The sequence below is a fragment of the Pleurodeles waltl genome, chromosome 3_2, assembly GCF_031143425.1.
Source record: "Pleurodeles waltl isolate 20211129_DDA chromosome 3_2, aPleWal1.hap1.20221129, whole genome shotgun sequence".
Lineage (NCBI taxonomy): Eukaryota > Metazoa > Chordata > Amphibia > Caudata > Salamandridae > Pleurodeles > Pleurodeles waltl.
Genome location: NC_090441.1, coordinates 24,554,202 through 24,571,309, shown reverse-complemented (window position 1 = coordinate 24,571,309; position 17,108 = coordinate 24,554,202). Strand labels below are relative to the sequence as shown.

The window sequence follows — 17,108 nt, the reverse complement described above, 5'->3', positions numbered from 1 at the left end:
TCCGCAAGACCTTCAGGTGGATTCCCGTGGAAACCAGAAGAACGGTCACCCAAGTCCTCGTTAGTAGCAGACTGGACTATGGCAACACCCTCTATGCGGGAACAATGGCTAAGCTCCAGAAAAAACTCCAGCACATCCAGAACGCCTCAGCACGTCTCGTCCTCAACACGAACACATCTCTGCCCACCTCAAGGACCTCCACTGGCTACCCGTCAACAAAAGGATCGTCTTCAAAATCCTAAACCACGCTCACAAAGCTCTCTACGACACCGGACCGGCCTACCTCAACGAGCGACTCAACTTCCACAACCTGACACACCAGCTCCGCTCTGCCAACCTCGCCCTCGGAACAGTCCCCCCACCTTCACCGTACCACAACCGGCGGCAGATCCTTCTCCCACCTCGCCGCCAAAACCTGGAACTCCCTCCCTGCCATGAGGAAGTCCACAAATGGTCACTCAGAGGTTCTCCTTTAATGAAGAGAGTTAGAGCTGCCTGTCAAAACCGCCCCCTGCCCTTCCAGCCTTCCAGGGAAACGCCTGATGCCAGTTACGGACAGTCTTGCGCTGGTTGTGTTTTTTGAAAATACGCTATTTTATCGGCCATTCCCACAGATCAGTGTTTGTCGAGACCAGCGTCTTGTCAACAGAATCTTTAAATGGCTGAATGGCATTAAAGTGCTATTCAGTCGCTTCAACAGTAGGGAATTGCTAATAGAAATGCAAATTTCTTCTATTATATTCAGTAGTGAAATAATATTAAACACATTATCAGTTTCAATCTAGTACAGCTGAGAGATATCTTAATTAACTTAATTGGTTGCTTCCCATTTAGTACTGATAAAATATAGTTCATAGAACGTTTTTTCTGATTGAACAATGGCACTAATTATTACCTATTATATGGCTCCGTCCTAGGACAGCAACAGCAGAGAGTGCCAGATTATCCCTACAGGCAACATGCAATACTCTGCTGCTTTGGGATGACAAAACGTCACTTAGTCCAGGCACCAATAATCCTTGCCTCATTAAAGACCAACTGACATTTTGTCTCTCTCTCATTTTCTTAGCAAATTCACAGCCTCAGTCCAACCATCTCCAGAGCTGCTAGAAATTTTTTCTTATCTCTGGTGAAATAATTTGTAAAAAAATAAGCATGTTTAATAAGGTTCTGTCTGACCGCAGAAACATGGTTGTATGCAACAAATGCAAGTCAGCGCAGCGAGTCCTGTGTATCTTCACAAAGTAACAAGATAAATTGTTTCTACAACTTCGAAAAATATGAAATGTTTTTGTTCAGCGGACAGATGGGGTTCAGATTGCTTAAAGAACGACTTGTGACCTGCTGTGGTATAGTGGTATTTATTTTGTCATTAAAAGGAAAAAGGGATCTAGAGTGGTAAATAAATGAATTATGCATTTTAAAAAGAAAATAATTTTATTTAAAATTACCTGTTTTTAGTCATTATGTAGAGATTGCTTTAGCAAAGTGTATTATATTATGATTAAAAATTGAACCATTTACGGTTGTAGTAGACTGATGCAGTAAATAAAACAAGTTTTTCCCTTCACAGAAACACAGAGAATAACATCACCTCAGCAGCATCCTCATTTACGGAAAGTGTCTGTGTCAGAGTCCAATGTGCTTCTTGATGAAGAGGTTCTGACTGACACCAGAATTCAAGCTCTCCTGCTTACGGTCCTTGTAAGGATATTGGATTTCTTATGTCTTTATTCTACATTATTATATTACACATTGTGATGCTCCTGAAGGTATGATTGATGTTTATGGAAACAGTAGCAGATCTGTTGATATTTCAGAAATCATCGAAAAGATTAGCCTGGGAAGCTCCTACACATGGCACACAGGGGTCAGTCTGCTGAACCTGTCCAATACCCAAATCTAGATATTCACTGTTTTGAGAGAAATAAGTCCCTGAACCACCACTGTGTCCTCTTGTTCATGCCATGCATGACATCTGCTTTATGAGTTCAATTAGACAAAGTATTACAATTTCATGATGCTGATGAGGAGAACTGACCATGATAATTCCAGGGGCCATTGAAAGGAGTACTTGTCCAAACGCTCACTCCATCACAAAAGGAAACATTAGTGACAGTTGGCACTTTAGGAGTGTCTGAGTGAAAGAATTCTGCAGTCAGTAAATTGAGTGAGTTGCATTGACACAGGACATAAAAGTGTGGTTACCTTGATATCTGTACCAGGTTGGACAGGTGGCCCAAGACTGTATTTTCAAACAGGTTCAGAAACTTTCTTGAAGAAGAGGCTTTATTCACTGCTGCATATGAGTCATCAGAAAGATAAAGGTTATAATTTGGTACAAAAGCGGAAAGCAAACTGAAAGCCTGACAAAATGGGATCTAGCGAAGGATGATGTCTGTTTTTGCCCTGTGGCAGGAAAGCATTCCCCACCACTGTACAACCTAGCTCCAGTGAATTGGAGCTATTGAGTGGGCACAACCAAAATTGATTCAAGTTCTTTTTAAATCAAGTTTAGGCACAAGATTGCTTGAAGCTTCAATTGTCTATGTAGCAAGGTGTTTTGCCCTTTCTGTCAGATGTAAAGAACTACATGTATTGACAGTCTGAGAATGTGACCAAACACTACCAAATCCAAGGACTGTAAACTGAAAGTACACCCTTCCCATGGGAAGCTTTAGGCTGTTGTTCATGTGGCACTTTCAAATCGGAGGTTGGAAAAAGAGATCCAGTGATGCCTACCACCACTTCTGTAGTTGAAAAGCTTGAAGGCTCTGTAATGTGAATAGTTTGAATTTTTGTTTCATGGTACATTTGTTGGAAAATGGAAATCAAAGATTGAGCAGGAAACTCCTCCCTCACATATAATGTCACCCTTACTCTCTGTTCAACATCTCCACAACCCTCTTGACTATAATCATAATAAACAATCTCACTTTATTATCAAAGTTGTTTGTGTGGGTCAGGTATTGTCAAAAGGAAACTTCATGGAAAATGTTAGAAGTTACACAGAAGGAACAGTCTGAAGGATCACTTGTCATAGTTAATCTCGCATTATATTTCACATAAACCTAGCCATCCTTCCTTTACATGGGATATCGTACAGGTATAAGATTAAATTGAAGGTGAATCTGGCACTGTGTTAAGTCTGGTGCACAAAGTCTCTTTAAAGATGATTGTTCTGTACAAAAACTAGACAATGGGGCCTTTCTATACTATGTTGAGTTGTTTGTGATCAGTCACCAGCCTCCCTTAGGACATGCAAAAGAATATTCGGGATCCAGTCATATACCTGAAGATATTTTAATGATGATGAACTTGGGCTATGAAATATTAAGTTCGATGGCATCTGTCGCTGTAGATACGCATGTTCTGCAATAGCTCGCCATCTGGTGTTGGGCCGGAGTGTTACAAGTTGTTTTTCTTCGAAGAAGTCTTTCGAGTCACGGGACCGAGTGACTCCTCCTTTTGTCTCCATTGCGCATGGGCGTCGACTCCATCTTCGATTGTTTTTTTTCCGCCATCGGGTTCGGACGTGTTCCTGTCGCTCCGAGTTTCGGAACGGAAAAAATAGTTAATTTCGGAAGATTTTCGTCGGTATTGTTGCGTTCGGGATCGGCGTACTTAGATTCAACAACGCATCGAAGATCGAAGAGCTCCGGTGCCCTTCGGGGTAGTTTTTCGATCCTCCGTCGGGGCCTGGTCGGCCCGACCGCGTGCTGAGGAACGCCGATGGAACGGACCCCGTTCCGTTTCTGCCCCAAATGCCACAATAAATACCCCTACACAGACCAACACTTGGTCTGCAACCTGTGCCTGTCACCTGAGCACAGCGAAGACACCTGCGAGGCCTGTCGTGCGTTCCGGTCCCGAAAAACACTCCGAGACCGTCGAGCCAGAAGACTTCAAATGGCGTCCGCACCGACAGCCCAACGGGAGTTCGAGGAACAAGAAGAGGAAGGTACCTTCTCGATCCAAGACTCAGACTCCGAAGGATTCGACGATACACAAACCGTGAGTAAGACGTCGAAAACCACACAAAGAAACATTTACAAGGCCCAGGGGACGCCACTGCCACCAGGCCATGGCTCGACCCATAAATTCGGTGACCGACCGTCGGCACCGAAAAAGGCCCAAACAGTGCCGAGATCGTCCGACTCCGGTCGAGACACCGGCACGCAGCCTTCTCGGGACCGAGAAAGTGCTGGAGACAAGCCTCGACACCGAGATGCCGGTGTGGACACGGCTCGACGCCGAGACAGCGGCACCGAAACAGATCGACGCCGAGAGGTTTCGGCCCCGAAAAGGAAAAAAGTCACCTCGGAGCCGAAAAAACACGCAGACAAAGTTTCGATGCCGAAACAAACTGCAAGCGACCCAGCTTCAGGCTCTTATACAGAAGAGCACTCGCTAACCTCCCAAATGCAAAAGCATAGGTTTGACGAAGAGCTACAAGCAACTGATGTGGACCATACGCAAAAGCGTATCTTCATTCAGCAGGGGACAGGAAAAATAAGCACCCTTCCCCCCATTAGGAGAAAGAGAAGGTTGGAGTTCCAGACGGAACAAGCACCACAACTAAAAGTGGTGAAAAGAGTTACACCACCACCCTCTCCTCCGCCCGTGATTAACGTTTCACCAGCACAAACGCCATCACACTCCCCAGCTCACACCACCATGAGCCAGGGTGACCAAGATCAGGACGCATGGGACCTATACGACGCCCCAGTGTCAGATAACAGCCCGGAGGCATACCCTACAAAACCATCTCCACCAGAAGACAGCACCGCGTACTCTCAGGTGGTGGCTAGAGCAGCACAATTTCACAACGTAAGCCTCCACTCAGAACAGGTCGAGGATGATTTCTTGTTCAACACACTCTCCTCCACCCACAGCTCCTACCAAAGCCTGCCTATGCTCCCTGGTATGCTCCGGCACGCAAAGGACATATTTAAGGACCCGGTCAAAAGTAGGGCAATCACACCAAGGGTGGAAAAAAAGTATAAGCCGCCTCCTACGGACCCGGTTTTCATCACAACACAGCTGCCACCAGACTCTGTTGTTGTAGGAGCAGCTAGGAAAAGGGCCAACTCTTACACATCTGGAGATGCACCACCCCCAGATAAAGAAAGCCGCAAGTTCGATGCAGCTGGTAAGAGAGTCGCAGCACAAGCTGCAAACCAGTGGCGCATCGCGAACTCCCAGGCACTACTTGCGCGCTATGACAGAGGCCACTGGGACGAGATGCAACATCTCATTGAACATCTGCCCAAAGACTTCCAAAATAGGGCAAAACAAGTGGTTGAGGAGGGACAGACCATCTCCAACAACCAGATACGTTCCTCCATGGACGCTGCAGATACAGCTGCACGGACAATTAATACATCTGTAACTATCAGAAGGCATGCATGGCTCCGAACGTCTGGATTTAAACCAGAGATTCAACAAGCAGTTCTCAATATGCCTTTTAATGAAAAAGAACTGTTCGGTCCAGAAGTGGACACAGCTATTGAGAAACTCAAAAAAGATACGGACACTGCCAAAGCCATGGGCGCACTCTACTCCCCGCAGAGCAGAGGGAATTACAGCACATTCCGTAAAACGCCCTTTCGTGGGGGGTTTCGGGGTCAAAGCACACAAGCCAGCACCTCACAAGCAACACCGTCCACTTACCAGGGACAGTATAGAGGAGGTTTTCGGGGACAATATAGAGGAGGGCAATTCCCTAGAAATAGAGGGAGATTTCAAAGCCCCAAAACCCCTACTACAAAACAATGACTCACATGTCACTCACCCCCTCCACACAACACCAGTGGGGGGAAGAATAGGTCATTATTACAAAGCATGGGAGGAAATCACTACAGACACTTGGGTTCTAGCAATTATCCAACATGGTTATTGCATAGAATTTCTACAATTCCCTCCAAACATACCACCAAAAGCACAAAATTTAACAACACACCATTCCAATCTCCTGGAGATAGAAGTGCAGGCACTATTGCAAAAGAATGCAATCGAATTAGTGCCAAACACACAAATAAACACAGGAGTTTACTCACTGTACTTTCTGATACCAAAGAAGGACAAAACGCTGAGACCAATCCTAGACCTCAGAGTAGTGAACACTTTCATCAAATCAGACCACTTCCACATGGTCACACTACAAGAAGTATTGCCATTGCTAAAACTGCACGACTACATGGCAACTTTAGACCTCAAGGATGCTTATTTCCATATACCAATACACCCATCGCACAGGAAATACCTAAGGTTTGTATTCAAAGGAATACATTACCAATTCAAGGTACTGCCTTTCGGATTAACAACCGCACCAAGAGTCTTTACCAAATGTCTAGCAGTAGTCGCAGCACACATAAGAAGGCAGCAAATACATGTGTTCCCATATCTAGACGACTGGCTAATCAAGGCCCATTCGTTAATAGAGTGCTCAAATCACACAAATCATATCATACAAACCCTCTTCAAACTAGGGTTCACCGTCAATTTCACAAAATCCAAAATTCTGCCACGCAAGGTACAACAATACCTGGGAGCCATAATAGACACATCAAAAGGAGTAGCCACTCCAAGTCCACAAAGAATTCAAAATTTCAACACCATCATACAACGCATGTATCCAACACAAAAGATACAGGCAAAGATGGTATTACAACTCCTAGGCATGATGTCATCATGCATAGCCATTGTCCCAAACGCAAGACTGCACATGAGGCCCTTACAACAATGCCTAGCATCACAGTGGTCTCAAGCACAGGGTCACCTCCTAGATCTGGTGTTAATAGACCGCCAAACTTACCTCTCGCTTCTGTGGTGGAACAACATAAATTTAAACAAGGGGCGGCCTTTCCAAGACCCAGTGCCACAATACGTAATAACAACAGATGCTTCCATGACAGGGTGGGGAGCACACCTCAATCAACACAGCATACAAGGACAATGGAACGTACATCAAACAAAACTGCATATCAATCACCTAGAACTTCTAGCAGTTTTTCAAGCACTAAAAGCTTTCCAACCAATAATAGTTCACAAATACATTCTCGTCAAAACAGACAACATGACAACAATGTATTATCTAAACAAGCAGGGAGGGACGCACTCCACGCAGTTAAGCCTGCTAGCACAAAAAATTTGGCATTGGGCAATTCACAACCAAATTCGCCTAATTGCACAGTTTATACCAGGGATACAAAATCAACTCGCAGACAATCTCTCTCGAGATCACCAACAGGTCCACGAATGGGAAATTCACCCCCAAATACTGAACACTTATTTCAAACTCTGGGGAACACCTCAGATAGACTTGTTTGCGACAAGGGAGAACGCAAAATGCCAAAACTTCGCATCCAGATACCCACACAAACAATCCCAAGGCAATGCCCTATGGATGAACTGGTCAGGGATATTTGCTTACGCTTTTCCTCCTCTCCCTCTCCTTCCTTACCTGATAAACAAACTCAGTCAAAGCAAACTCAAACTCATATTGATAGCACCAACTTGGGCAAGGCAACCCTGGTACACAATGCTGCTAGACCTATCAGTGGTACCCTGCATCAAATTGCCCAACAGGCCAGATCTGTTGACACAGCACAACCAAAAGATCAGACACCCAGATCCAGCATCGCTGAATCTAGCAATCTGGCTCCTGAAATCCTAGAATTCGGGCACTTACAACTTACCCAAGAATGTATGGAAGTCATAAAACAAGCAAGAAGGCCATCCACCAGGCACTGCTATGCAAGTAAATGGAAGAGGTTTGTTTGCTACTGCCATATTAATCAAATACAACCATTACACACAACTCCAGAACATGTAGTGGGTTACTTGCTTCACTTACAAAAATCTAACCTAGCTTTCTCTTCCATTAAGATTCACCTTGCAGCAATATCTGCATACCTGCAGACTACCTATTCAACTTCCCTATATAAAATACCAGTCATTAAAGCATTCATGGAGGGCCTTAGGAGAATTATACCACCAAGAACACTACCTGTTTCTTCATGGAACCTAAATGTTGTCCTAACTAGACTTATGGGTCCACCTTTTGAACCCATGCACTCCTGCGACATACAGTTCCTAACCTGGAAGGTGGCATTTCTCATCGCCATTACTTCCCTGAGAAGAGTAAGCGAGATTCAGGCGTTTACTATACAGGAACCTTTTATACAACTACACAAAAATAAAGTCGTCCTAAGGACCAATCCTAAATTTTTGCCAAAGGTTATTTCACCGTTCCATCTAAATCAAACAGTGGAACTTCCAGTGTTCTTTCCACAGCCAGATACCGTAGCTGAAAGGGCACTACATACATTAGATGTCAAAAGAGCATTAATGTATTACATTGACAGAACAAAGAACATCAGAAAGACTAAACAACTCTTTATTGCATTTCAAAAACCTCATGCAGGAAACCCAATTTCAAAACAAGGTATAGCCAGATGGATAGTTAAATGCATCCAAATCTGCTACCTTAAAGCTAAACGACAGCTGCCCATTACACCAAGGGCACACTCAACCAGAAAGAAAGGTGCTACCATGGCCTTTCTAGGAAACATCCCAATGCAAGAAATATGTAAGGCAGCCACATGGTCTACGCCTCACACATTCACCAAGCACTACTGTGTAGACGTGTTATCCGCACAACAAGCCACAGTAGGTCAAGCTGTATTAAGGACATTATTTCAGACTACTTCCACTCCTACAGGCTGATCCACCGCTTTTGGGGAAATAACTGCTTACTAGTCTATTGCAGAACATGCGTATCTACAGCGACAGATGCCATCGAACTGAAAATGTCACTTACCCAGTGTACATCTGTTCGTGGCATCAGTCGCAGTAGATTCGCATGTGCCCACCCGCCTCCCCGGGAGCCTGTAGCAGTTTGGAAGTTACCTTCAATTATCTATATATGTATCATCTCAACCTTAAATAGGTGCATACTTAGTCACTCCATTGCATGGGCACTATTACTACAATTCAACTCCTACCTCACCCTCTGCGGGGAAAAACAATCGAAGATGGAGTCGACGCCCATGCGCAATGGAGACAAAAGGAGGAGTCACTCGGTCCCGTGACTCGAAAGACTTCTTCGAAGAAAAACAACTTGTAACACTCCGGCCCAACACCAGATGGCGAGCTATTGCAGAACATGCGAATCTACTGCGACTGATGCCACGAACAGATGTACACTGGGTAAGTGACATTTTCATTACTACCACGGTTCAACTAAAATGAGGGTGCATAATGGATAAGGGGAGCTAAAGTATAAGTATCAATTGGCAAGTTGTCACATTTTCTGATGCCTATTTATAGTCTGTGATCCTGTTTATTTGTGAGGCAGTCTGAAGCCTAGTTACCTCTCCATGATGAGACAGGTTGGAATTCACCATGCAAGAAGAATTATCATCAGTAATTATCAATCAACACAGATATTTGCTGGGATCTCCACTACCAACACTGTAAGCTAAACTGCATGTTCAACAGCATTTGTGGCTGTAGATATACATGCTCTGCATACACCTGTCTTCTAGTGTTGGGTCCGGAGTGGTGCAAGTTGGTTTTCTTTGAAGAAGTGTTTTGAGTCACGAAATAGTGACTCCTTCTCTCAGTTATATTGCGCATGGGCATTGACTTTTTTTTCAATCTTTCCTTTCTGTTATGACGGTATTGTTGTTGGTTGCGCTTCTCCTAGTTTAGTACTCTTGCTGCTTTTGTCGGTTCGGGCTTCTGCTGGGCTTCTGCCTTCCGTCCTCCGGTTCGCCAGCGCCCGTCTTGAGCCGTTTTGGGCCTTCCTTCCATGTGGCTCCGGCATCGACTGGAATGGTTCACTTCTGAAACTGGGTTTATTCTGCCTCAGTCCTCCATACCGTAAAACAGTTTTAGCCACCCGCCTTCTGGCTCGGCTACGAAAATTGTCACCAAAGCCACACCATGGGCTTCGACCTCAACAGCCTATGACCGAGAGATTGTTTCGGTGTCGATCCAAACCTCGGGACCAACCCAACAGCTGCCATTCTCCACTTCGGTGCCGACCAAGTGCCTGAAGCACAAAACTTTTGGCACCAAAACCTTCTGAACCCGAAAACCTGGGAAGCCAGAAACTCGGGCCAGTCCTCCACCAGCCCCACTCCGGTCAAGCCAATTCTGGAGAAAATAGACACTAGGCAGCGCAAGCTCCAGATCCAAGAAGGCACACGTCGGATCATAGCCACATCTTCCTCTCCTGTGCTCCCAAAGAGGAAACTCTTTTCAAGAGGGCCTCTATGTTCCTGCGCTTCCACGAGGAGGACAAAGGACACTGCTACTAGTCCACCATGCTGGCTTTCTCCCCCACCTCCACTTCCTCCTCCACCCCCTTCCTCACCTCTACCCCCCTTCCTCAGTGTAGGAAGCTGACCTGGTGTGCGATGAACACCTATGGTGTTTGCACCTTATACCAGGTCCAGGCAACCCCTATTAGTGAATGAAGACGGTGTCTAGGAAGCCAGAGCTCTCTAGTGGTAGCTGTGGTGAGCAGCCAAGACGTATCTAGGAGGAGTGTAAAGCACTTGCAATACCATAGCAGTCACACAGCAACTTGTCACACCTGAAAGGAACCGCACAGTGTTGCAAAAATAAGGGTACTTTATTATAGTAACACTGAATTAGATTACTTATAGACAGTCCCCCAACTGAAGTTAAGTACACTATATATATGTATGTATATGTTCGATGGCATGTGTAGCTGCAGATACACATGCTATGCATAGCTCTTCTGACATCTAGTGTTGGGCTCGGACTCAGCCTTTGACTCCAAAAAGATTTCTTCGAAGAAAAACTACTTGTAAAACCCCGAGCCCAACACCATATGTCGGAAGAGCTATGCATAGAATGTGAATCTGCAGCACTTCATGCCACGAACAGATGTACACTGGGTAAGTGACATTTTCCATAGTAATCATTAGGAATTAGCATATAGGAACAACAAGCATTGGAAAAAAATAGTGAAAAATAGCTAGGGCCCTATTCGGGGGGGGGGGGGGAGGGGGGGTGTCAGACCATATACTAAAATAGTGGAAGGTGTAGTGAAGTTCCCCATCCAAGGAAATGGAGTAGAGGGGAGCTCGGAGAACTTGGAACCCCAAGAAGTGAGTACCTAAGTGACCCCCAGCCAGTATATACCTCCTAGAACTAACAAGAGGACTTGGAAAGAGGAAGATTGCAAGAGTCCAGCAGTGGTTCCGGTGGCCAGGAGCAGAAGAGGTAGATGCAGAGGAGTCCTTGTGGAGTCTTGCATGTCGAATCTGGGGACCCACCCACCAGGGAGTCCCTTAATAGCCCTAACAGGGGGCTTGGTCACTCTACAGGGTGACCACCTATCAGAGGGGGTCACTGATGTTAGTCACCTGTCCTGACCAACCAGATGTTCCGAGGGGCCTTTGAACATCTTGTTTCCAAGATGACAGAATCAAGGAGCCACTTGGAGGAGCTCTCGGCACCACCCCTGGGGTGGTGATGGACAGGGAAGTAATCATTCCCCTTTCCTTTGTGTATTTTTGTACCAGAGCAGAGACCGGGGGTCCCTGGACTGGTGCAAACCAGATTATGCAAAGAGGACACCAAATGTGCCCTTCAGAGCAAACCGGTTGCCCCCTCTCCCACAGAAAATCCTTTGTTCTGCCTTCCCCTGCTTGAGCTGGTCAAGCAACAGGAGGACAGAAACCTGTCTGAGGGTCTGCAGCAGCGTGGGCTGCCCGCAAACTCTGAAAGACTGGTAGGAGCAATACTGTGGGGGTTCCTTTAAGGAGCCCCCAAAGTGCATGGAATCATGCCACAAATACTGGCATTAGTATTGGGGTATGATTCTGACATGTTGAACACAAAACATGCCTAGGTTCGGAGTTACCATTATGTAGCTGGACCACAGGTAGTGAGTGACATGTGGCCAGTACACGGGTAAAATTACTTCCCTGGCACTTATGAAGTCCAGTGCATTAGAACAGGAGTTCGAAGGGGCACCTCTGATTGTGTAGGGGTGCCCTCACACACAGGAACCTGCACCCTGCCCTCTGGGCTAGGAGAGCCTACCATAGGGGTGACTTACAGTGACCAGCAGTGAAAGGGTGCATGCAGCTTTTCACACAGGTTGCAATGGCAGGCCTGCAGACACAGTTTGCATAGGGTCCCATGGGTAGCATAATTCACACCAGGGGTCCATGGGGGACCCCTGGTGTACCAATGCCCTGGGTACCTGAGTACCATATACTAGGGACTTACAGGAGTACACCAGTATGCCAATTGTGGGGTGTAAAGAGTACCAAGGCAACCAAATTTAGTGGAGAGCACAATCTCTGGGGTCCTGGTTAGCAGGATCCCAGTGAAAACAGTCTAAACACACTGATAAACAGGCAAAAATTGGGGGTAACCATGCCAAAAAGACTGACTTTCCGACACTCACCTTCACCCCTTCCCCTGTCCTCCACTCCCTCAATTTCCACAATCACCCATACAAGGGGGTGACACACCTCTGGGGTCATCACAGTCTCGCACTGGGTGTTTAAGAGGTCTTCCTGATTATACAAACCCATTGGATGCTTACGACCGTGATCCCTTTGCCCCAGATTACCCTGATCTTTACCCTGCACACTCCTCGCCACCAGAGGCACTACCTCTTATCAGCACAAAATCTCTAGGACAGCCGCATTCCACCACGTAGAGCTGCACAAAGACCCCATAGAGCAAGATTTCTTGTTGGACAGCCTTTCCTCAATGCATAGAGATACTGAGTACTTCCCCATGCTCCCTGGTATGTTTAGGCATGCAGAGTATATATTTAAGGAGTATGTGTGCTCCAGAGTGATCACTCCACGGGTGCACAAGAAGTACAAAGCAGCCCCTTCTGACCCTCTTTACATCATGGCACAAGTACCACCCAATTCCATAGTGACAACCACTGCCCATAAACGGGTTAACAGTAAAACCACAGGGGAGTCTCCTCCCTCAGAAAAGGAGAGCAAGAGGATTGATGCCGCAGGAAAGAGGGTGTTGGCATAGGCCGCAAACTATTGGACCATAGCCAGTTCTCAAGCCCTTTTGGCTTGGTACGATTGGACCCATTGGGATGAGATGGAGGAGTTGTTACCGTACCTTTCAGAGGAGCACTGTAAGTAGAGACAAAAGATTGTCTCAGAGGGTCAAACCATCTCCAGTAATTCCATCAAGTGTGCCCTCAATGCAGCATGCACTGTAGCCCAGGGGATTAAAACCAGCGTCCTTCTAAGAAGACATGCCTGGCTTCTGTACTCAGGCTTCAAACCTGACTTCCAGCAGAAGTTCTGAATATGCCTTTTGACAAAGAGCACCTGTTTGGAGCACAGGTGGATACCACACTAGAAAAACTGACAAACACCACCAATGCTGCCAAGGCCATGAGTGCCCTCCAAACTACCACACAGCGGGGCTCCTTTTGTTGCCCTGGGTATAGGGGGGGCATATAAATCCTCCATGACAGGCTTCTCCATCACACACCAGACAATCCCTGTGTCCCTACAGTAGAGGCTCCTACATGGGGTCTAATAACAAAGGGAGAGGAAAGAGCACCTCCACAAGCGGATCCTCTACTGCCCAGCCTACTACCTACACCTTCCTGCTGATCATCCAACACCTGCCTGGGGAAGACTCCAACTTGTCCACACCATCTGGGACACCATCACCACGGGCCAATGGGTTCTTGCCATTATCCAGAAAGGTTATTGCTTTTCCCCTTGCCCTCACTGGCTATCACAGGAACATTTAACCCTTCTCAAACAAGAGGTCCAAGCCCTTCTTCTCAAAGGGGCCGTAAACCCGTTCTGCCAGAGCTTTAAGACTCAAGAGCATACTCCCTATACTTCCTGATTCCCAAAAAGGACGGTTCCCTCAATACCAGTACTGGACCTCCGACCTTTAAACAAATATATCCTCAGAACACTTCCACATGGCCACTTTTCAGGATGTCATTCCATTTTTACAGCAAGGCGTCTTTGACAGTTCTAGATCTAAAGGATGCCTACTTTCACATACCAATTCACCCTGCACATCGAAAATACTTAAGATTTGTCATTGCAGGCAAACATTATCAGTTTAAAGGCCTCCCCTTTGGAGTCACTACTGCTCCCAGGGTATTCACAACATGTTTTGCAGTAGTCACAGCACACCTGTGAAGGCAGAACGTTCATCTCTTTCCCTACTTAGACAACTGGCTCATCAAAGCCAGTACAAAGCCAGCACACTCAGTTGACAGCAGATCTCCTTCTGGGATTCACTCTCAACATTCTCAAATCTCATCCTCAGCCACTGCAAGTTCAGCCTTACCAAGGGGCAATTCTGAATGCAGAATTAGGGCTAGCGATCCCAATCCATTTCCCCATGCCAGACTACACATGCTTCCCCTCCAGCTGTGTCTGTTCTCACCATTGGTCTCAGTCACAGGGTAACCTGGACGATCTAGTGTTCCTTCAAGACTCACCATTCTATGCAGTGGCGGAACACCAGCAACCTTTTGAAGGGGCGGCCTTTTCTAGACCCTGTTCCTCACATCACATTGACCACAGACGCATCTCAGACGGTTTGAGGTGCACACCTTCAAGACTTGACATTTCAGTGTATCTGAGATGCTAAACACCAGCCCCTACACAACAACTGCCTTGAATTTCAGACGGTATTCTTAGCATGCAAAGCTTTCCTTCCTCACCTATCTCACAAAGTTATCTTAGTCCGGACAGACAACATGACAGCTGTGTATTACTTATAAAAACGGGGCAGTGGGGAACACTGTCTTCACAACTATCATACCTGTCTCAGACCACATGGAATTGGACCCTTCACCACCACATTCACTGTTGGGAGGGTATCTACCAGGAATGGACAACAACTTTACAGACCTGCCCAGCAGGATGCAGCAACAAGTCCACGAGTGGGAACTCCACCCACAAGTCCTCCAGACATACTTGAAAAGCTGGGGGACTTTTCACATAGACCGTTTCGCCACAGCAGAAAACCCAAAATGCCCTAACTTCGCCTCCAGGTATCCACACCCACTATCCAAGGGCAATGCTCTATGGATGAGTTGGTCAGAGATATTTGCCTACTCGGGATCAGGCAAACATCCCTCACCATAATCCTTGTGGCTCCCACCTGGGCACGCCAACCTTGGTTCACCATGCTCCTGGATTTCTCAGTAGTCCCAAATGAGAAGCTCCCCAATAAGCCGTACCTTCTCACCCAGAATCGAGGACAAATCGGGCACCTAGACCCCAAGTCACTCAACCTTGCGATATGGCTCCTAAGGTCATAGAGTTCGGCTACCTAGGCTTGCCTTCAGGACATATGAACATTCTCAAGGAAGCCCGTAGACCTACCACTAGAGCCTGTTATACTGCAAAATGGAAACATTTTGTTTGCTACTGCCAACCCAAATGTATTGATTCCCTGAAAGCCACAGCACAAGAAATAGTCTGCTACCTGCTCCACTTGCGGAAAGTGACTCTTGCCTAGACTTCCATTCGCCTACATCTCGCAGCTAGAGCTGCATGCCTCCAAAACAGATGTTTCTTTGTTCGGAATTCCAGTTATAAAAGCTTTCATGGAAGGGCTAAACATGCTATCTATCTAGGGTACCCCCAGCATCATTGTTGAACCTTAGCATTGTGCTCACAAGACTCATGGGTCCCCTGTTTGAGCCACTTCACTCAGACCCACTTCAGTTTCTTTCATGGAAAGTGGCCTTCTTAGTCGCCATAACCTCTCAGATATGTTAGTGAGCTCTAGACACTAACCTTGGAGGAGCCTTTCTTCCAGTTCCATAGGGATAAAGTAGTCTTTGAACCAATCCCAAATGTCTTCCTAAGGTGGTTTCTCAGTTTCACCTTAATCAGTCGATTGAACTGCCAGTTTTCTTCCTGCAACCAGACTCTGTTGCAGAAAGAGCCCTTCACAGGGAGATGTCAAAAGAGTATTCACGTTCTATATGGACAGATCTAAATAGTTTACAAGTACCAAACAACCTTTTGTAGCCTTATCCCCATCTCACAAAGGCAACCCAATATCCAAATCAGGCATTGCTACATGGATAGTCAAACACACACACATTTGCTATGTAAAGGCCAAAAGACCTTTCCCTGTTTCTCCCAGAGCTCAATCTACTAGAAAAAGGGAGCTACCATGGCCTCCCCTGGTAACATTCCCATAGCTGACATTTGTAAGGCACCTACATAGTCTACTCCGCACACCTTCACAAAACACTACTGTGTGGATGTTCTAGCACACCATCAAGCTAATGTAGGTCAGGCAGTGATCATTACACTTTTCCAGTGAACTGCAACTCCTACAGACGAGCCACTGCTTCTATAGAGGGGCTACTTTGCAGTCTACAAAGAGCATGTGTATCTACAGTCACAGATCGGATGGATGGATTATGTTACTTATCCTGTAAGCATCTGTCTGTGGCATGTAGTGCTGTAGATTCACATATGCCTTCCCTTCTACCAGGACACCTGTGGCCGTTGCAGTTACATTAAACTTGTATATACTTGTTCTTATGTATTTACACTTTGCATGGACATCTCTTTTCCTACAGTTTTCTTCCTTCCACTCCTTTCTCACCTGCCTGCAGGTAAACAATCTTAACAAAGAAGTTTATGCCCATGCGCATTATCACCAAGAGGAGGCGTCACTCGATCTTGTGACTCTAAAAACTCCTTCAAAGAATAACAACGTGCAGTACAGCCAGTTCAGGAAACCCATTCTGAACGTATATATATTCCTGATAAATAGATCTTCCTAGGAAAGTTGATAACACACGGGCAAATCACTGATGAACAGCTACAGATCCTAGGACCACATGAAGGTTTGTTGCCCACAGTGGCTGCACACTAACCATTAAATATCTCCATCAGATGAAGAGTCTAGGTCGAATCCATCAGGGTGTTTTCTTAAACTTTTCCTTTGAATAGGAAAGGTCAGTGCATTGGGCTTCCCATCTGTAGAACTGTTTGCCAGCAAGTATTGTTAAAAACGAAATGCCACACACTTTGCTCCCAGAAATTTCTTTAAAGGTAGTGTAAGGGGGA

The 17,108-nt window shown here is 46.1% G+C and overlaps 1 protein-coding gene across 8 annotated transcripts in view; it reads left to right on the top strand.

Annotated features, from left to right (window-relative positions):
• NF1 (neurofibromin 1) overlaps nucleotides 1-17,108 on the top strand; it is a 1,379,374-nt gene that overhangs the window by 1,141,156 nt on the left and 221,110 nt on the right. For all 8 annotated transcript variants that reach the window (XM_069226659.1, XM_069226655.1, XM_069226657.1 and 5 more), the window contains one exon: nucleotides 1,574-1,704. In XM_069226659.1, coding sequence (XP_069082760.1) covers nucleotides 1,574-1,704 — 131 coding nt within the window. The remainder of the gene's footprint in view (nucleotides 1-1,573; nucleotides 1,705-17,108) is intronic.